At 40.3% G+C, this 22,303-nt stretch overlaps 2 protein-coding genes across 5 annotated transcripts in view; one reads left to right on the forward strand and one right to left on the reverse strand.

Annotated features, from left to right (window-relative positions):
- Positions 1-3,194: 3,194 nt before the first annotated feature.
- Positions 3,195-4,057, forward strand: LOC121193067 (somatostatin-1-like). The gene is made up of 2 exons (XM_041055188.1): positions 3,195-3,335; positions 3,863-4,057. The coding sequence occupies exons 1-2, from the start codon at positions 3,195-3,197 to the stop codon at positions 4,055-4,057; spliced, it is 336 nt and encodes a 111-aa protein (XP_040911122.1).
- A 6,198-nt stretch (positions 4,058-10,255) lies between these two features.
- The window catches only part of fgf12a (fibroblast growth factor 12a), a 37,416-nt gene continuing 25,368 nt past the window's right edge, over positions 10,256-22,303 (reverse strand). For all 4 annotated transcript variants that reach the window (XM_041054530.1, XM_041054531.1, XM_041054529.1 and 1 more), the window contains exons 4-5: positions 14,567-14,765; positions 10,256-13,186 (exon numbers count right to left, since the gene is read on the reverse strand). In XM_041054530.1, coding sequence (XP_040910464.1) covers positions 13,071-13,186; positions 14,567-14,765 — 315 coding nt within the window. In that variant the 3' untranslated portion in view covers positions 10,256-13,070. The remainder of the gene's footprint in view (positions 13,187-14,566; positions 14,766-22,303) is intronic.

The raw sequence follows: 22,303 nt of genomic DNA on the forward strand, positions 1-22,303 counted from the left end.
GATGGTAGTTATATAAGCTCTGATTTTAATATGAACATTAAAATCAATGAAACATTTAGTGTTCCATTATATCTTATGGATGCTGTAGTGTGCCACCGGAGTGTAATTGTTCTTGAGCCTCAATAACAGCTAATAATAGTACTGATAAAGGTACTAGCCGCAACAGCAGTACTATGTCCAGTTTTGCTTTTACATACAGTCTTTTCTGAATTGTAAACGTTTCAACTTTTACACAGAATGTTTATGCTTCACCTAGATCCTTTTTTTTTGCAACTTTCCTCTGATTTTATTGGTATTAATAGTTTAAATAACTCAGGGACATATCAAAAACAAGCCATCTGTGACCCTGTCAAACTGAGATTGTGACCGTGACTAACTTAATTGACAAAATATCATGTAACACCAAAAGATCTTTTGGATTAAAAGAAAACAAACACTGTTTTTGTGACATCTGATTTGCGCACATGACTGTGCCAGACTACTTAGAAATAATTAACCAAGTAGTACAGTGATGTCATTGACGTGTGTGCTGCTTTTTTCCAACCGACTCGAGCAGACTGGTGCAGTCCGGTCAATGAATGATGTCAAATGTATATTAAGTCACAACAAATGACACACAGGTTCCTATGACACCTGGAGAGGAAGCACATTGTAAATGTGACTTGCTCTTGCTTCAGAATGGTAAGGTTGTGTTTCCACATGCAAACATCGAGTCACTTGTGCCCTCACTCTAAAAGCATTTCTTTAAATTTCAGCATGTTAAATGGTGCATGGAAAAGATTAAACTTTATGACTCATACTGCCTGCAACTTTTTTTCCCAGCCCATTTCTAAATGAACTGTTGGGAGGCAACACTGCAATCACATTGCTGCTGTCTCCTTGGCTTTGGGACAAAAAAATGCACATTAAGACCCTGAAGAAGATATTATCTAGAAGATATGGAATGATGTTTTTAACATTCCATTTGTTTTCTTATTTTTTGTTTGTCAATTGGAGGAAAGGTCATTAACATAAAATGCAAATGAAGAGAAATAATGGTTGTTTTATGATATATTAATCTGGCCAGTGATTCCAAATGTAACCCAACTTGTTCCTCTTGTGATTTCTACATATTATTTCTCCACACTATTCACTCAGAGATTTATCACTGGAGCAATACGTCCCAAAGGAACAGTCATTCAAGCTCAATCATCTATATCTGTCACTGTGATCAATAGATGAAAACTCTGAGTGTAGCTAGATGCAAAAAGGCACAGTAACGTCCACAAACAACACTGTGTTCTGTTTCTTGTTGGCACGCAGATATTCCCAGATATCGATTGCTCAGAGTCAGAAATAACAAACAGCCTCATATGCTTATGTAAGGAAGGCAGCTTTCACAAGTAACAGCTGAAGAAGAGCTGAACCCTCTTGTGTGAATTAAAAAACCTGTGATGAAGCATCACACTGATTATCTAATTAATTTTTTGACATATTTGGAGCAGAATCTCAGCTCATCTGAAAGTCCTGATATAACAAACAGTCACTCCTTGAATGCCACCTTGAATTAAATAAGTCTTACGTGGCCTGGTGCAGACAGTTGTCAGAAACACTCTTTCTGTAAAGTGCTCTCCATAGCCTTCTTAACAGGATTATTCTGCTCCCGACAGTTCACTTACTAATTGTTTAGGCAGCTATATTCGGTTTCTACACCTCCCTAATTGGGTTAGGATGGTGATTTGTTGAGAGGTTGAGGTGCATCAAGGTTGTCTCCTATTTTCGAAGGACACGTCCTTTTGGTTTTCTCCACACAAAAGTCTTACATGGGCTAGAAAGACATTTCTACTGATTCGTTTAAAGATTAGCTTCACAACAGTACATCTGAAAAAATTCTCAAACAGATACACGTCGATTTTTTTTCCCCCGGTCAGATCTCAATCCTGAATGACAACAGGTGAAGTCCATCACCATTTTTTGAAACATCCCACTATGAAGCAATTTTCATGCAAACTGCAGAGAAACTTGAATATACAGTTCAATTTTACTGTATGTAGATAAATTCTTACTTAAGAAAAACTGGTATTACTAATCACTTCAGGTCACTTACTGTAGATGACACAAGGTATAATGGGATAAGACTTGATCTGTTTGATCACTTTCAATACAATCATCAATACTCACTTCCAATATAATCATTATACAACCATTTTTGCTGTCTTTGACTTGTGCATCTGATCATTTGAGATAAACTTTGCTGAGTAACACTTACTGGTGGCAAAAGAAGGAGAAATGCAGCATCTGTGCATTAGTTTTCCCCTTTCCCTTTCAACTGATTTAAATTTACAGTTTACAGTTTTAAGAAGTTTATCGACCCAATTTGCCTTTACATTTATCTGAACAAAAACTATTGTAATGTAAAAAACCCTTGGATCTGCCTGATAACTAAACTGCTTGCAAAATCTTCAGTCCATGTAATGCAATTGTACATTTACAGCATGTACCATTAGAAAATCATTACAGCCTGTGACAAATACTCCTTAATTTAGATGCAGCAGAACTGTTAAGTTAAACAGAGCAGAAATCTCATTAAAGAGATGCATGAACTAAACTCACAAGGGTGTAACAAATGATAAGTTGACCTTTATGGCCTCTGGATATGGACCTCCCAGAGTCGCCATGTTACCCGTTGATTCAACTTTATGGCACAGCAGGGTTAATGAAATCATTGTTTCCCCCATGTCAGCGTCATTAATGTTTTATTTTACATGAGTGCACATAGCACTCCACTTACAGGGATTTGCTTTTAAACAAGGAGGCAGAAACGATCTTTCACATTTACAAGTTACGCCAGTGACGGCATGAGGATGACCTTCGCTTACACAGCCAGATTACAGTGTGTTTATGTAAATGGTGACACCAGGAAAGATCAAGATGGTGAAAACGTCCTTATTTAGACCTTTTGTCTCAGTCCTAATGACTGTTGTAAATTACATGGTACATGCTTCAGTGCACTGATGGGAGCAAACAGAAAATTGAGGATGGTCTTTACGCAGACAACCTGGATTCTCCTCCCTTTTTTGGGCCCTGGGTACTGCTTATAAAATAGACCTCTAGCAGTATTGTACTGTTAAGGTGCACATCAGTAGATGTTGGTGTCTTACCAAGAAAAAAATTCTCTCAACAAGAAGCACACAAGCAAGATCTTCCAACTAAGGATGGCCCACGTCTTCTGCATTTTGGCACTTTTGTGTTTTGCATCATGTGTTGCAGAAAATACAGAGGCTGAGCAGGGATTTAAAGACCTGCAACTTCAGCAAGACCCATTGTCATGGCTCAACAAATTACAAGACAAACAGGTAAGATGTCTTTATTTTCCTTAATGCGTTACTCCATATGTTCCTGACTCTTAGTGTAACACAAAATCCCATCCTTCCTCCCAACGGCTTAAACCAGGCCTGATTCCCAGTCATGATTACACTGCAGGCATCAGGAATGTCTACAGATATTCAATTTGTAAAGTTTGTCCATACTTGTGCAGTCACATTTCATTTATCTTGATCTGTTAAAAGTGTAATTTTAGTAAATTTAGTTTCAGAGAACATTCTGGATATAGGCAGAGCAACCTGCCAGATTTCTGTCATTTGATTATCCTCAGAACTGCACCTCCATGAAACTGCAGATTAGAGATAGAGTGCCAGCACAACCTTGCATTTCCCTTTCTGGCTATGATCAGCAAATGCAAGTTATGAAAATATGAGATAAACTGATTTATAGTTTGCTAGGAATAGGATACAGACATAGAGAGACCAAATTTTCACCTTTACTAATACAAGTCTCTGTATGTTCAGAATCCTTTACATCATGTTAATATTTTCTTCCATAGGATTCGATGAAGACACAGAACTTTGTAGACTTACTTTATAAACTTTTCAAACCCGAAAATGGAATTATACCCCAAGGACCCAGAGATGCAGAGAAACAGGAGAAGAATCGACGTGGACTCAGCAGTGGCAATACAACTCAGAGTCGCAGAGCCGGCTGCAGAGTCTTCTTCTGGAAATCATGGACTGCCTGCTAACTTTGTTCTCACTCAAGTGCCAGACTGCTAAGCCATGAAAGGAATATCTCAAGTCTCTTTTTATAGTTAAGATGTAGTTCAGCTCTCGATATACTCTCAAGCTCAGATTTTAATTGATTGATGATTTAAGATCCAATATCATACAATCATTCTCAAATCAGTTGTGTTGTAAGATAAAAGAAAATATGCATTCCATGCTGTTAATGTTCATACATATATTCTTATTAAATATGATAAAAGATTAAATTAATTTTAAAAACTTCAGAGAACATCAGCTTCCTCCTTCAAATTAAAAGCAACTGCCTGAGAATATAAAAATAATGCAACACTATCACAAACTTCTGCAGCAGTATTACGCTGCAGTCTCTACAATGACTTTATGACTCTGCTCTACTTGTGCTACTGCTGTTACATTGTGTTTTAGCATTTATCTTTATCCCATAAATGCCACAGCAAAAGAGACATGGTCTCACTTTAAATAAAAGGCTTGACAGTCACATTTTATTTCTCTCTTCAAAGTACATTGACACAGTTAAGTGCAATGAATCTCAACATATTGGCTGTTTCTGAGGCTCTGGAACTACCTGGAACTGTACCAGCATTCGTATCTGTTTAAAAGCACCTCAGCCACTTTACATTCTTGCAGTTAGTTGAACAATAGGTGACCCTCCTGATCCTGAATGCCTGCATTATTTAAAGTACCCTGATGGTCTGGAGGAGGTGTACACAATGAAGTGAGCCCTGAATATTTAATGATTGGTAAATGAACAGTCACGGTGGAAAAGCCGCTGCAGAACCCCACTTGCCCTGCTTGTCAAAGAGACGTGGTTAAATGAGCCCTGCAGAGAACTGAAAAACTCAGCAGGTTTCCTTTACAACCAGCTGTGCTCCACCTGTAGAAATTAGTGTTGTATTTGAGTTTACATCTGTTTTCTTCTAAATCAATCAAGATCACTCACACTCATATTCATATATCAAACACATCAAATTATTTATTTCCTTATGGCCCCTCTTTAGTACTAGTTTTCTTTTCTGCCACAGTATTTTCACTCCAGTAAACTAAAAGCAATAAACCAAAAGCTTTACAGACATCTATTTGTCGCTTCTGTCTTTGATGTTTCTTCAATTGTAATACCAATGATGAGCATATGGTGAGCATATCTTTCCCTATTTAAGAGTGACTTTGCCATGCAATCTTCATTGAGACAAAAGGCATGTATAGCATTTGTGCACGCATCTGCGTGAGTATACAATTCATATATTGCTTTTGCATATTCCCAGATACATGCCTATGTGTGCTAATGTGCAGAACACATCTTGCAACATCATGTATTATTGCACTGATGATCATGCGTTTAGATAGCTCAGCAGCAATGCAGATCCTAGAGGCATTTCTGTTAAAAAATGCACTGATCTCCATTTTGTATGTACAGCATTATGCATGCATGTAGAACTGAGAGGTGATTTTGGTGAGAATTACCTGAACTCATTAACCTCAAACAGGTGGAGAAGAGGTGGACCACAAAGAGAAAAGGCAATAATAGACGAGATGCAGTGCGCTGGAAAGGAAGGCTAGATTGAAGAGAAATGTATCAAATTGGATAGAAGCATGGAGAGGGAATAGAGATTAGGAAAGTGAGAAAGTGGAAGAACGTAGGGAAAGAGAGGAGCAAAGAGGATAAGCAAAGGGATGAGAGAGAAAATTATTAAAGAAGCAGTGTTGGAGCATAACCGCAGTCAAAGCTTGGCTTAGTATCCTTTCTGTCCCTGGGCTATTGGGATTCAACAGAACAGCTTCCCTCTGTAACGTGAACCACTGCCAGCACATTAACACGCTCATACTGCAGAGCTTCTTCAATAAAGTGATAGCGTGTGTGAGAGTAAGAAATACAAAGTGTGCGAGTGGATGTGTGGGTGGGCGGCTGAGTGGGTTTACAGTGTGGGTGCATGTGTGCACTGTGCATGAACTTTCATGTGTCGTATGTCTCTTAAGTATCAGTGTGTTTGCTTGCTTGTATCCCTCACGGTATTCATCTGCAAACAGGAGAAGCCAAAAGCAGCAAATCACAGAGAAGCAAAGAGAAGGAAAAGTGATCTGTTTTTGTCGTCTGGAGACAGTGGACTGTCTCACAGGGTGTCCGCAGCGGAGACTTGAAGATTTGAATTGAGCTTCTTCAACCATCAGATCTCATTTCATTCAAACATTTTTAATCATTCCCGAGTAGCTCCTCTACCTCCCCCTTCCTTCTTGAGGAAGTAAACACATTAGAACCAATTATCCAATACTTGTGCCAACTCTGAGCAGTTGATTTGGATGTAAAAGACGCAGATAAAAAAAAAAGAAGAAAAAAAAAAACCACTGAGCCGCCTGGATCAAAGGAGCATCACTGAGCCTTAATTGAACAGAGACCAATTATTTTTAATGAGTAGAACTCATCGCCCCACTTCTGAGTAGGAGTTCCCTCATTCTCTCCCTGGGAGGACGAGAGAAGAGAAACAAGTGGATTCCCAGTGGCGCAGGCCCATATCAAAACAACAGGACAGAAAGAGGTAGACAGAGAGGGAGGGAAGATGCCTGGGATAAAAGATCGAGAACAGTTTTGCTCTGTGTGCTCATGAGTCTGCAAAAGACAAACAAAAGTCATGTACAGGCCTGTATAAATAACTGTACAGGCCATAAATAGCTGACTGTGTTGTTGACCCAGCTAATTGCAAAACCTATGCCTCTGTTATAGTCACATACTTCATTCAATACTTATTGCAGGCATTATGATGTTGTACACAGCCAAAAGAACATTTACATTTATTTGACAGCAGATACCTGTAACACAGAAAATATGATTAATGACACTCACAACACAAAATTTAATTTGACACAATCCTGGCAAAGGGATTTTTGCGGAGAGGTTGTAAACTGTGCCGGCTGTGACCTTTAGACTGCAACAAAAGCCATTCACTCTTCTGCCACAAATCTGCCACATGTTAACCCAGATGGTTTGAGAGAAAAGAGGAGAGAATGATATTATTAGGTACTATGGCATGAGAATTTTGGAAAACACGCAGTATGGTATTTAACCAGTCAGAACGAATTTAATCTAGTTTTAAAACCACCACCTGTTTTGACAGTTAAATGACTCTTATAAGAGATTAAAGTACCACACCGATGCATATCAGGTGCACAGAGTGTTCACAGTATTTGCAGGCAACCTGTCAGGATAATCAAATTTCACAGTTATTGTATCAGCCGCTGAGATATGACATATGATTTATAGGGAGCATGAATGTGCTCAGTAAATCTCATGGCAATCTTAGTTTCTTATATTTCTCCTGTACAAGTAGAGATTTTGGCCCCGTGATGAAGTTTTTTAGCCGTGCTAGCAATGTGGCTCTGTGGTTTTTACTTATTGTGTGAAATATCTCTACATCTACATGTTGGACTGGCACAAAATTTGGCACAGACACTCATGTTCTCCTCAGGATGGACTATGACTTGTGATTCTAGGACTTTTCATCTAGTGCCATTGTCAGGTATACATATCAGTTTGTCCAGCACTTTGGTTTAATGACCAAATACCTGGAAAAACTAATGGCATTCGCATCAGCTGCGAATGTTGTTCTGTTTGTCCTAAGGTGACGGACATGATAAACATTACCTGCCGAACATCAGCATGTTGGCATTGTCATTGTGAAGACAGGTAGCATGCTAACATTGGCATGTAGCTCAAAGCACCACAGTGCCTAAGTCAGTGCGTCCAGCATGGCTGTTTACTGCTGGATAACTTTAGAAGTAATGGTGAGTTGGGCAGAAACATGGGTGGAGGAGGGAGGTCAAACCCAACCACACACAGAAAATTTAATGGTTTGTAATCAGTTTATAAGATTCCAATACAATTTCCCTGCATCCAAGTCCAACCTACAATTTATTTACTGAAATGATTTAAGACTTTTTGAATGTCATAATCTGTGCGTCCTGTGTGTCCAGTTTGCTGTGAAGTTTTGGGCAGTGGCCAGTTTGTCAGTTAAAATGATTCCTGGCTGTGTGATCAGATATCTGTCTTTGAAACCAAGGTTATTTTTGATTTAGCCATAAATCCTATGCAAAAATTGCATTGTCAAGCTCAACCTCCGAAAGAGTATTTGGAGGTTGCTAGGGCCTTATTTTGAGAAAGGTTGGTTGAAATTGAGATAAATCTGACACCAAATCATTTGTCATTTTTGTCTTTAGAGCTGCAATGTTCTTATCCTTGTCTGTAATATTTGACAAATGTGTGTTTCACAGTGTGATGCATTTAATACATCAACTTACTGCCATGTAACTTACCACACAGCGAAACGGAAGAACATAATTTTGATAAAGAAAAGATCCGAAAAAGGTAAACTTCTGGAAAGTTCTGATTGTGGTAGATTCACTATTTTGAATAAGTAAAGTGATACTTCAAGGCAGTTTTATTATGGTTATTGTGACAAGTACATCCGCACACCTGGAGAGATTTGAATACTGCCATTGAGTACAAGGTTGCCTTTTCTCTACAGGAGGAGAAGAGGGAAGGTGGGGGAAGACAGGTGGATGTGAGAGGATGTGAGAGACCACAGGCAGAGCTGTAGCTGGAGAGGAGAGGAAGAGAGAAGAGAGTGGCCTTCAAGCTGTTTGCAGGCTTCGTCCTGCCTACGTGTAAATAAACACACGACCCTGTTTAGACTCCCGACTCCCAATGGGTGTCTTAATAGCTGACCTTGACTTGTTTTTGCTCTTAGTGAAAATTAATTACAGAGGTGGATGCAGTGAACAAGGCGGCATATTGATCGTGATAAAACATGAGCTGTTTTTGCTCAGTGGTTTTGGGATTCCACACATTTGGATAGCAATAGAATTCGTGATGTGTATTTGTGATATATTCTGTGTCAGGACACGTGATCACAGATTCTGCAGACATTGTTTTAGATACACAAGCAGAATGGCTGTAGGGGTGGCAATGTTGGTCTGTTGGTCCATCACCTTTTGGAAAGATTGCCATGAAAATTTTCAGAGACATTCATGGTCCCCAGAGGATGCATCTTACTGCCTGACTAGCACCTCCAGCAGGCTGACATTTTTGGTTTTTAATGACATTTCCTGACAACTAAACAAAATTTAGTGCCCCATCAGATGGTCAAAATTACAATATGTCCAACACTTGCAAAATTTGGCATTTCAATCAGCCTGAGCTGCACTTTGTATTTGATGCTGATTAACATGCTAAGATAGTAAATTAGGGTGGTGAACCTGGTAAACGTTTCAGCTAAACATCAGCATCAAGCCCAAAGCACCACTGTGCCTGAGAAAAGCCTCATAGACTCTTTAGTCTTACTTTCATTAACTGTATGGACTGGAACCTTCTTTGAGGCAAAAACAACGCTGACATAAAGATGATTCAACAATGCACTAAATAAATTACAGTCAAGACTAGAAGGACAAAAAGCCTGCACATGAGAAAATGAGTGTACATATACATTTAAATGAAGATGACAAGAAAAACTAGCATTCCTAGTAGATGGGGGAGATTGAGAAAGTAGCAGTAGTTTCTTTGCCTTTAACTTTTTTCCCTCTTTATCTTTCTGTTCTCCCCACCCCCTTCACCCTCTCTTTGTCTGTCTCTGTGTGTATACATACATTTTAAACCCCAGGTTGCAGGGCTGCTCTCAGCTCAACTGTTTGTTGTAACAGAAGGAAAAACACTAAAATAGAAAAAAAGGAGAGCAAACTACCCTCCACCCCCCCTCCCCCTCCTCCAACTCTGCTGTTCTCTGTGCTGCAGCCATCACGCAGGAGAGAAGACAAGCCACGTCCTGAAAGTCAGGGGAGCCTTCATCCTCCTCCTCCTCCTCCTCTTCCTCCTCATTCTCCTTGCAGACGGCACGGAAGGTCTGTTTCCATGACAACGGGAGAATTAAGGGCGAAGGAGCGCCATCCCAAAATGACACATCGGATTTAGGGGCCACTGAGAAGATAAATCACCCCCGGTGAATTGATGGAGGAAACGGATTGGATTTCCTGAATCCGAACCGTATTAAAAACCCGCGTTGATGGGTGTAGTTTGTCGGCTTACCCTGCTGCTTCTCTTGTAGATGCAAAAAGTGAAATTAATATTTGGGAAAAAAAAGACAGAACAGCTGTTAGTCATGATCAGACATCAGACATTGAATCCATCACTGCGTAGGTGAAAGTTTTTGATAACATAGTCTTTATTCTTAAACAATCACTAACTTCATTCTGATTTTTATTATCAATGCATATTTTTAATTTCATCTCACAATTCATAATGCATATATGAGTGTGTTCCAATGCAGTGAAATCATCTGCAAACATAAAAGTAATAAATTATACTTGATACCACATACAACCAAAGCCTTTGCTCACCCTTTCATACATCGGCAAACCCACCAAAAGTGCTCTCCTTTACTGCTTTCTCACATCAGCTATTTTTACGTCCTTGCTTTTATTCATCTCTTTCTCAAATCCTCTCATTCTGCTGTCAACGGCTGACATCGAGTACATCCAATTTCATGCATTGCTTTAAGTCCACATGTATCTCATTTGCACCAATATAAACCTCTATAAAAAAGATATATATGCTGGTCTTGCCTGTTGACTTTCAGCGTCACATCTAATATACTGTAAGTATCACTGTTATGCTGTAGGTGCTGTGGAAGTTGAACTAATCTACTGTTAGCTCTTGCAGGTAACTTGCACCAGCGATGGATCAGGGCCCCAGGTGGAAGAACCTCCCAGATCCATGATGAAATATCACTGCGATTTGCTCTGTGCAACTGAATGTGTGCTATTTACTGTACATACCACCAACCTAGCATACGATTTCCAACCAGATACAGGAGAGCTGTATAAACTCTCGCTGAAATACTGATCATAATGTTGCATAAAAAAGTCTTGGACCTATTCTCCCCAAATTTGAAACAATCTTTTAGTTGCTCTCACCCCAAAATCAAACCAAGCTTACATCAACTTTTACAGTCATGCGATGTTCATGCTTTCTCTTGCCTCCTCTAATCCCCTTTTCAACATTCCTAACCTGACTAGGCTTAGCTGTACATAGTCTTTAATGATAAAAACACCATAGACCCCATCCCGACCTTCTTAAACACCACACCGGTGGCCAGGCTTTGTGCAACGGGTGCTGGACAACAAGCGGTCAGCCTTTACGTCTGGCCCCATTCACAGAACAACTGTAGGACTTCCTGAGTTAGACAAACTACTTGGGGATTAGGAATGAGCTATGCAGTGTACACAGCGTGCACGTTGTACCAGTCAATTCACCTTATTTATACAGCCCTGTCAACATGTTGATTTATGAAAGAGAAGCTTTCCTCCACAATGCATCAAATGGCTCATTTGGCCCACAAAACCAGGAGGGATGGAGACCGTATGGGTTACCATGTCAGAGAAAACAAACAGTGACATGCTTTCACTGGGATGGTCGGACATCCTTCCTCGAACTTGGCTAAATCCAGATGAACTGGTTCTCTCAGTAAGAGGCTCTGCTTCCATTATGATGGGGAAAGTCTTAATGATTGTTACCTTACATTGAAATTATCAATAGGTCAAGTCAGTGGATTATTAAACAGTCAAGAACCCTGTCCACCAGTGCTGAGAAATCTGTAATGTTTTTACAATAAAAGTAACAGAATGTCTTGACAACAGCAGAAGTCTTTTATCAAGAGTTATTTCATGATTTGTCCATATAGTTCAAAAGCATGAATACTGTTATATAGTTATATTTGGAGAGTTGTTGTTATAGCCTAGCTAACAGCAGAGAAAGGGGCCTGTGTTGCTTGAGGTGCAAATGTGAAGTGACCGCTTTTGGCCGTGGCTCATAGTGCTGATGCTGGTCAATATTTTCCTCTCAGCTTTTGGAGAGAATACTATTCATTGCCATTTTAGACAAGTTTGGACATCTCCTTACCTAAAACCTAATAGTCCTTGCAAATGTTGAGAGTATACAGAAGCTATATCAGCACAGTTTTCCTTTGATTTAGACTTTGACCCGCTCATACAACTTTCTTTGTCAGTCTTCTCTACTGGCAAACACACCAACCACAGAGATGTGTTGTCAGCTTGTTATTAGTATTATTTAGAGACATACTAGACTCCTCTCTACTATATTGCTTGTATCAGTCTTGTCCTGTTGTAGCAGGATAACATAAGGGAAGCCATGTCAGTGTATTTCAAACAGCCCTATCTATCCTAATAGTCTCATTAGTCTAACTTGCAGTAGGCTACACACCTGAGTAAATTACATCCCACCCTAAGCACTCCGTTACATTTGGAGTCCAACACAGAGAACTATCAAATACATTCAGTCTTACCCTCACACCAGAACAGGTAGTGTGACAGTGCATTCAATTTCAAACTGTGAGAGAAAAAACAGGAGTAATTGAAAAGAAATACTTTCTTACGTTTCAAAAACAAAAGAAAGCCAGAATAACCATGATAGTAACTGGGATGATAAGAGCAACTGATTAGTGATGATAATGATATAGTTATTACTGACAGCAATAACACAATAAAGCAGTTGAGAGTGCAATAGCATTAAAAAAAACCCTCAATGTATGAAAATTGAACATGTATTAAAGCTTGTTTTTCACAGCATAAATTGGAAATGATAGATATTTGTATTTGTGTGAAGAGAGACCACCATTCCTTTGTTTATCACAGCTTTTTCTTTTTTTTGCATAAAATGTTGGTCAAGTCCTGATTGAAAATATTTTTTTTTCATATATAGATATCCTCTGGTTTCATATTAATTCATCTAAAAGGTTTTCACAGGCAAGAGTTCAGTTTTTGTTTTTGTTGTCTTGGGTGTACAGTAATAGCTCCTCGTTGTCTTCGCAACGCCCTCTTTTTTTTCAGAGGGGGTGGTGGTATGTATTTTGGGGGGCGGTGAGTTTTCCTATGGACCCTCCCCCTGAGTCAGGATGAGGCCACTCCCCCCCCTGCTGGAAGCCCCTCCCTTTGCTGCTATGTGGAGTCCTGATTGACAGCTTTCCCTCCGTTCATGGTGGGAGTCCCTGAGCTCTTTCTGGAGCGGTGCTTGTCCTCTATCTCATGCAGTGACGGCTCCCTGTACATACAAACTGTAGTGGAGATGTAGAGAGAGGAAAGGAGAAAGAAGGACAGAAGGGGAAAGGAGAAGAGAGGAGAGGAGAAGGGGGGACAAAGAAGGGAGGAGCTCAAAAAGGGGGACAATGGAGAGCAGATTGAAGAGATGGATGTGCAGACAGAGACAAGGTCAGGTGTGAGGCTGGAGGGACAATTATACCAGGCTGGGAGGGATAAGAAAGGGAATTAGGGCCGTGTCAGCACTTTTTTTTTTTGTAATCACATTGCTTGACAAGTCATGATAATATCGAACCAAACACTGCTCTTGAAATAAACCTGTGCCCACAACAGCTGAAGAAATATTCAAAGTAAATTCTTGAGCCTGTCACGTGGGAAACCAGCAGAACAATAGGCTTAAAGAAATAGTCTATTACATTTGATATTTTGAGACACATATTTACATGCCTTTTTTTGCTGATAATTAAAAAAGAAGATTGCTATCACGCTCACTGTAGTAAATGAAAGGCTATGGCCAGGAGATGGCTAGCTTAGCTTAAATTGGACACATGGGGAAACAGCTGGCCTGGCTCCTTTCAGGCTGCCTATCCGCACATCTGTAGCTAACAAATGGACACATTATGTAATATTTGTTTAATTCATGGCAAAATCAAAGTGTAATTTCAAATATGACATTGATTAAACAAAACTGATATAATATGATATTTAATGCGCTGGTTGGTCGATTTGTTTCTACCTTTGGACAGAGCCAGACTGGTTCTTTCCCATATAGTTTCCCACCATTATGCTAATGCTAAGGTAATGAACTGCTGGTTGTAGCAAAATTTAACATTCAGACATGACAGTGGTATCAGTAATGTCATCAAACTACAACTAACTAAGAAAGTGAATAAGTTTATTTCCTAAACTATTCTTTTAATAAGTAATCACATCCTATTAACCTGTATGTCTGTCCAGGTTTACATATTAAACACGTGAATTTCAATTTAAAAAGATATACCAGATGTTATTGGCCTATAAACTGTAAATGTGAATACTTTATTATTCGTGTCAACCCTTTTACAAACTCTACTATACATTTTTGTTGCTTCCTACCTTCAGAGCAACCAATGTTTTCCATTAAAAGATACTAAAACTGCTTAGAATACTGTTATACATGAAACTAGATAGTCATGTGCCAAACTGCAACATTAGAAATGTAAGAATTAAGCAGTTTTTCTTTATTCTTTGTGATTGTATTCTGAAATTCCTAATCTCTCTTGTGTCTTAAAATGCACATAGAGATGCACAATTTATAGTTAATGGGATAAAACATGCATCACCACAGGTAGAGTACTAAACATCAATTGAAAGCTGTTTAAAAAAAAAAAAAAAAAAAAACATTTTTCTGCAAGTACCTTCTATGGGCCTGGGCACAAAGTGTGATGAGGGCTTAGTCTTCTTGACCCTATTGCCTTTCATGACTTGCCCCTCCTTAGTGAGGCCAAGGAACCAGGCTCGGCCCGACTCCTGCTGACGGTACACAGTGGACGAGTAGATCACATAGTAGTTCTCGAAAACAGACTCCTTGAACTTACACTCCGGTGTGAACATCTCCTGCAAACAGATTGGGTGGAGGACACAGAGGCAAAAACATTCAGTAGATATAAATGAGTGCACACAGAAAATTAATTGGCATCCACAAAGATTTCGCAGACACATGCAGAAATAACCAGCAAAAGCAAAACAGATGGATGATTTTTTATGAATTCTTGTGTTAAAAATTGAAATAAAAAAAAAAGCTGTCTGTTTCACTCTGCCAATATTGGCTTCCATCACTAGCATGTGTACATTTCCAAGGTCAGTAAACACACTGTAACCACACACACACACAGAGTCCAAGTAATGAGAATGATAGTCTTATTAGAATAATGGTGAACAATGGGAGATTTTTATCACTCGGCTTCATTATCAAAGCAGTAAGTCAAGGTGAAAGCCAAGGGGGGACACACAGGAAGTGGGGAGGAATGACAGGAAAAATAGAAAGATCCAAATACTGATATACAGTCGGGACTGAGTGGGGTGCCAGATTATTGCCATGACAATGCAGAGACGAAACAATTTTCTTGGCTCTCTAACTCATTACAGATATAAGCGGCAATACTTTGGGTAATTTGTTAAATTTTAATAAAGATAATGGTGCCACCGACTTCTAAATAGACAAGTAAATGTGCGTCTGCTTTTTTTTTCAAAAACAAAATCTACACTTGATGAAGCAGGTGAGCTGATTAACGTGCAGTGATGAGGTGGGTGCCAAACCTCATCACCCTCACCCCTCAGCCCTACTCTCCTCCTCGTCTGAATGCTTCCTGACTGCAAGAGGCAAAGTTAAACACTAACGCCAGTCAGTCTGAAGGACAGGGAAGTCATGTGTGTCCAAAATAGATGTTGGTGATGCGGAACAGCTGGCTTGCTGGATGCTGGGTCATCTCAGTTTAGGCAGGCTTTGTACTGGGTGTGTGTGTGTTTGGGTGTTGGTGCTGTATTTCATTCATTAATATCTCCTGTAGGGCTCTGTGCCCTTTTAAGGTTGTCCATTTGACTGACAGCCCAATTCTGCTCCCCGCTGGAGGTGACTGTTTACGTGTTTGGGTGTGTGTATGCATGTGTGTGTGAGTGAGAGCTAAAGAGTGGGAGAGGCCTTTAAAAGAGTGAGGGATAAAGAAGAGGCTGAGATTAAAATATGTCCAAGGGTTGGGTCACCCAAACCACAATAATAAATTCTTTGTTACCTGTTGTACTATCAAGCTATGTAGATAGTTTTGATTTTATTTAACCCGGATTTGAGAAATCAGCCTCTAGGTTTTCTGCCACCAATCTTTGTTTGTGAACCTCAAAGCATTAAAAAAAAAAAAAATCTGTGAATTATCTAAAGTATCTAAAGACACTGACTCTGAAAAAAAATGTTGCTGCTGATTTATTTAATGGTCGTTTTTCAAAACTGTGAGCACTTCAAACAAATTTCCATTTACTTCCATTGAATCTGTTTGTAGGAAGAAATCGAAATTGAAAATATCTTTAAAAACCTGGGTAAATTAAACCTAATCTATTTACACGGCTAGGTAGCTCTAGCTCCCTAGCCATGTAAGTGAGGATATGAGGACATCCGTCTTTTTCTGGGTGAACTGACCTTTAAAAGCTGTTCTCTTTGCAGGACATGCAACATGGAGTAAACATCTTTAAAATATGTGACATGTTCTATGCATTGTTTTGGTCTCTGGAAGCACAACATTATACCACTTTACACAATTGCTATGTCAAACCTGTTAGCAAACAGCCCGGCACAACCACCAAACACAATCATTTGGAGACATGTTTCTGGTTATCTGTTAAATTTAAATCCCATATACACTCTCCTTTAAGCCTTGCTTTGTTCTCCACCACCACTGAGAAAAATATCTCGCTCCTTGTATCTGCTAGACATTTTAGTATGTTCACACTTGTCTATTTTCCATTGGGGTGCCAGGCAGGAAGTGTACAGTGGATTTATCAGAGCTTTTACACTGAAGACAGCTGCCTGCTGTGTCTGGAGACAAGGTTGATGAGAGTGCTGAGACCGAATCAAAACAGCACAGTTGTGGGCCGTAAAACTCCGATGCATTGGGAAGGGGAACTGCAGAGTCGGGTCATAATTCTCTGGGGGTTTGTCACTACTAGCAGCACCTTTCGCATTGCACATAGTCATTATATCCATTGTTTACGCAAAAATATTAATTACTTCAGCTTTAAACTCACCCCTATCAAAATGAATGCTGTTTTAAAAGTATGTGTCTCTGCTTGCACTCCATGCCACAGTTCAGAAATATGTCACAGCGTGTGTGGCTGCTCATTTATAAGACACAGCAGTGCATAGCAGGCTGTGTAAAGGACTCAGACAAGGTGAGGTCACATGGTTGGCAGTGTGGAAATGTCTCGCTGGTCAGCAGGAGAGAGGACAAGCTTTGTGGAGAGCTGGCGGTGGAGTTTATCTGAGCCCGAGCACACACACTGTCAAACAGCAGACATCTCTCCCTCTGCTGGGGCACTGGGGGTCACGTCGAGCCTGTCTGGCAGCGTGTGTGTTTGTGTGTGAACATATGTGTTTGAGTGGGCAGGGGGGAGACAGTGATACATTACACACCAGCAGGCTTTGTCCCCTCTTCATCTGTTTGGAGCCCAAATCAGGCCGAGCACACGCACACACCCACACAAACACATAAGTGCTCTCTACTATCCTACCCTTCACAATCAGCTATGTTGCTATGCTGACACACTGTAGAATCCCCTCCAACTTTGTCCACAAGGACAACACTCTGTTACTGTCTGTGAAAAGGCTTGGGGCAGTTTAGAAATCACCCTGGCTGTGGCTTGGGAATGATAGGGGTGGAATGTAAGTGACTTTGAAGTCTTTGACAAAGTACCTTGTTTGTGGATGACTGAGTGGAAATATGAGGTGAAGAGACAGGGTCGGAGACTCTTGTGATTAATGGAATCTCCATAATGGACACGTGCAAAACACAGAACCACACAGGGAATGCACATACTGGCGAATGGACAAATGTACACACAAACTCAGCGCAACACACACGCTGCTACACATTAAAAATCTTTGCCACTTTGTCTGTCAGGAATGCATAATCGACTAAAGTCGCAAAACAAGGAAAATTAAAAAAAGACGTGCCACATTTCAGGACTAACAGGCTGTGCTTAGTGATGGTAAACTGATTACAAGGACACTTATTTATATTCTGTGGTTATCTGAAGGAGAAAAGCGAAGGACTTGTTGGTGAACGTGGCCACGTGACACTGCTCATTCGCTACCATTAGGGGTCTCAGTTGGGAGCTAAACATTAATAAACACAGAGGTGCACCTGAGACCTGCAAAACAAACGCCATGGAAGTGAGGACAGCATATAAATGATTTAGCTCTTTTAACAAAAGTTACATAGATTATTATAAAAAATTTGCCAGATGAATTTACAATTTACTCCCACTTTGAAACAGGTTGATGTAATTCTACAGGCATTGATCTTACACAAGTAATAATACAAAGGTACTGAAAGGTAATAATTTGATGACCTGTTTCCCATTTTGTTTTAATTCACCTGCTCTACAAGCTCAGACAGGGCACACAGGTAATGCAATATGCACTGTTTCAGAAATGCAAATATGTAGATCATAAAACATGAAGGCAACAAGACAAACAGGTGAAACAACATGTAGAGAAGTGTAGCCAGCAATTTTAGGGACATCATTTGCTAGCTAAACCTGTACATCAAACCAACTGGCAGTTTTAATTTTCATTAAAGGAAGGCTATTCCACTGATGAATAGTTGCCAGCGTCAGTGCCTGAAGAAACAAAGCAATACATCAGTTAAAGCTAGAGAACAACAGCTATGACAGCCAATGTAAACACGGATGTAAATAACGCTACGCAATGTTGTCTAAGAACTGGCTTAACAAACACTTTACAATGATGAAAACGCATTTAACACATTCCAGCAACAGACAGACAGGCAACAAAGTTTGGTGAGAAACACTGAATGTAAACAGTGTTTGTTTGCAAAAAAAAAAGTCATTGATCAGGGGACGGTGTTGTATAGTATTAACCTGTCGGCCACCAGGAGTCATGGTTCACAGTGGGGGTCAATGAAATGCTGTTTTACCATGAGCTATTATGAGCCTTATTTTCCTGTCAGCCATTATTTGTAATAATGCGTGCCATCTGTTTCTCTGGATTACAAGATATCTTAATCCTGGAGCCTGTCGCCACACAATGTCAAACAACACTAACAAAAATACCAGATGATACTGAACATTCAGACGGATATGAGTGAGGTGATTATGCGTGTTTGTGTGTTGCGGACTTGTGGAAGCTGGGGGGAGATGCGGTGGGGGGGTTGGGGCGTGAGGGGGGTGGGGGGTGTAGGAAATGTTAAATGAAACATGAAGCAGGAGAGCAAGATGTAATGGATATAGAACTGAGTTGCCAACAGAACTGGGTTGAACACATCCTGAATCCAAATCAGTTACTGGCTCCGTCCGAGAAGGGAGGCAGCTCTCCAGCCCTGCATTAAGGAGCCCTGCTGCTGCCGACAGGCGTCCTTTGACTTTGGATAAAGATTTGGGGAGGACCTCCATTTAAATACGGGCCTGAGCCACTGGTGTATCTGAGAGATTTGGCCTCGGTGAGAATCCCAGCCCTGCCATGGAACTCCCGTGGAGCTCATTATTATTCTGGGAGAGATTCAGGTCGGGGATTGTCTAGACATTACTTAAACTGAAAAATTCTTGTTCTCACTTTTTCTATCCCTGTCCTTCCCATTTATCTTTTTCTCTGTCTCACTCTGAATCTTTGAATCACTTTGAAACGAAGTTCTGTTCTGTCCTTCTAAAACTTTCTTCAGAGAGGACATTGATGTCCAGTGACTAAAATCAAATCACAAACACATACTAATTCCCAAACACCCAAACACTCTTTCTCTATTCATTCCACTCATTTCCTGCCTCTCTTTGATTTATTCCTTTTGTTCTTTCCCTGAAGAGAGCACTGTCACTATCTGTCATTAGGACTGTCAGCACATATGTACATCTGTATTATGGGCATGCACACAAGTGCGAGGCAGTTGGTCAAATATTCTATTACTATACTGACAGAAATTTATTCACCAACAATTTTGTTGAGCTCATTCATCAAGCAAAAATACAACAATAAAGCAAAACTACTGAAGATTGGCTGTTAAGATGTCATCTTGGACTTTGTAAATGGGCATTTTTACCATCTTCTGACATTTCACAGACTAAATTATTAAGTGATAAACTGAAGAAATTATCTACAGATTAGTTTGCAGCCCCGGTGCACCCAAACCACTGCACAGTGTGTCAGATTCTGACTCAGTGCAACAATAACTGCTCATAACCATCTTTTTTTTTGCTCCATGGACAGAAAAAAGATCAAGACATGAGAGGGGCGATGGGGGGGCAGAGAGAGTTCTCACAAACGCCCATTATCATTTGTCACTCAAATAAAATCTGAAACTCTCCATGACCTTCTACGCCACCTTTCTCTCACTCTTCCCTCAGGGCCCTCGCTGTAGCTTTTACTGCGACACTATTTTTTTTCTGTGACATAAATAAAAAGCAGTAAAATTAGTAGCCGATTGAAAGAAGATGCCTGATCACAGATACGCAAGGATGATTTTCATGCAATGCACCCACATGTGTTCTGAGAATAGAGATAGATAGATAGATAGATAGATAGATAGATAGATAGATAGATAGATAGATAGATAGATAGATAGCAAAAAGAGAGACAGGGAGAAACAGAGAGAGAGGGAACAGTGGTTACTGCTGTGCAGTAAACTAGGTCATATTGAGAAGTGTTATAAATAATGGAAGGGAACTCTTCATTGTAGATGCTCAGCCCCCACGCACTTCATCGCTAAACACTCCACACAAGCATTATCACCCTGCTCACCCATGGCTACCATCAGCTTCCAATCAGCAACAGGCTCAGCTGTGAGCTCTGCACTCCAGGCACGAAAAGCCAGCAACCAGCAACCAGCTCATACGTAACCCCTTCCACATCCTCACCACTTAATTGATCAACAGTAATATTAAACTGACTATCCAAAAATTGGCTGTGTACCTGACACCAAGATAAAAGACTGAGAGAAAGGCATCACAGGATAAGGCTTGTCGCATTCCTTCACTAACAAGACAGAGCAAAGGAGCAGGGAGAGAGAAAGAAAAGGGAGGGAGTGTTAGAGAGGTAGGAGGATATCCCTCAGTAATTATCTCCCAGGGGGAGGAGAAGGAGAGAAGTGTGCATCTCCGCTCTCAGATGTTAGGAAGACAAGACGACCAAACAAGCGGTAAGAAACTTTATAGTTTGGAGGGGGCAAAAGAGGGTAATGGAGGCCTTGAGGGAGAGAGAGCGGGGCAAGAGCAAATGAGAGAGGGAGGTGGAGAAAAAAGATAAAGACCAGGACAAATAAGAATAAAAGTAAATGTGAATAAGTATGAGGAATGAAAGTGAAGGACTTATTTTATAGCTGTGATTGCACCACGAGAGCTCTCATAAAAGTGTGAATAAAGATCAGAAATGTTCTCCTTTACTGTCCTCCTGAAACACATTAGGAGTTCTCACACTTTCTATCACACGCATAATCTGTATTGGTGAATTAAACAGGTAAATAGTGGGAATTAGAGAGAGCAACCGAGGCTATCTGTGCTTTTATCCAATGCTTTTCATGTTAATTTAGCCTCCTTATGAGCACTCTGTGGCTCTCAGAGGCTTAGGAGTCTCCCTGTGATCCAGCCCACCACCCGCATTATGCTTACCAATGCATGCTAATTTCCCATGCTTCACATCTGAGAAACCGGACCTCCACCATACGGCCAAAGAGTGCATCCAATTCATGGCTTTAAAATTAAAATGGCCTTTCAACTGTTACCGCAAAAATGTCTTATCTTTTGACAGCCACCTCCCGGCCCCATTAAAGAAAGGTCAAAAATTTGGTCCCAGGCACATGAAAATGATGATTAAAATGATGCAGGGAGAGTCACGTTTGTCAAGATGAAAGCTGCCGTTTGACACTGAGGTACTGAATCACTTGTAATTAATAATAATCATATACTCTGACGCAAATTATTTCATCAAGGATGGGTGTGTGTGTTCATGTGTGTGTGGGACGGTCTTACAGAGCCCCCCACTTGGAATCAGTTTAACAAATTGCTGATTGCTGTTTGGGTGTGATTAGACTTTAATTAGACATAGATAGGTGGGTGGAGGGTTATTATAAGCCTCATAGTAGGGCTGTGAATTGTGAGCTTGTTTATGAGCCTTTAGTTATGAATGAATCTGTCTACCTGGATGAGTCACAACGGCCTGCGCATTTATTGTATGTCCTTCTCTGAACTTGTGATTGCTCATACATCTGTCGAGGCGCTGAGTTGTGCTCAGGTTGTACTGAGCGAGAATGCTCGTTCTTCTGAAATAACAGTACCAAATTTACAAGACTCTGCAATTACTCAAGCGTGCGTTTTAAAAAATACATCATGTGCACCATTTATCTGGTCTGCTTCAAAATGTTCTCCTGTCTCCTGTCGCAGCA

The sequence above is a fragment of the Toxotes jaculatrix genome, chromosome 14 (genome assembly GCF_017976425.1).
Source record: "Toxotes jaculatrix isolate fToxJac2 chromosome 14, fToxJac2.pri, whole genome shotgun sequence".
Lineage (NCBI taxonomy): Eukaryota > Metazoa > Chordata > Actinopteri > Toxotidae > Toxotes > Toxotes jaculatrix.

Excerpts from the sequence above, each read along its gene's own strand:
- LOC121193067 (XM_041055188.1), top strand. The coding sequence starts at position 3,195 with ATGGCCCACGTCTTCTGCATTTTGGCACTTTTGTGTTTTGCATCATGT. Across the intron at positions 3,336-3,862 it reads ACAAATTACAAGACAAACAG|GATTCGATGAAGACACAGAA; the intron begins GTAAGATGTCTT and ends TTTCTTCCATAG.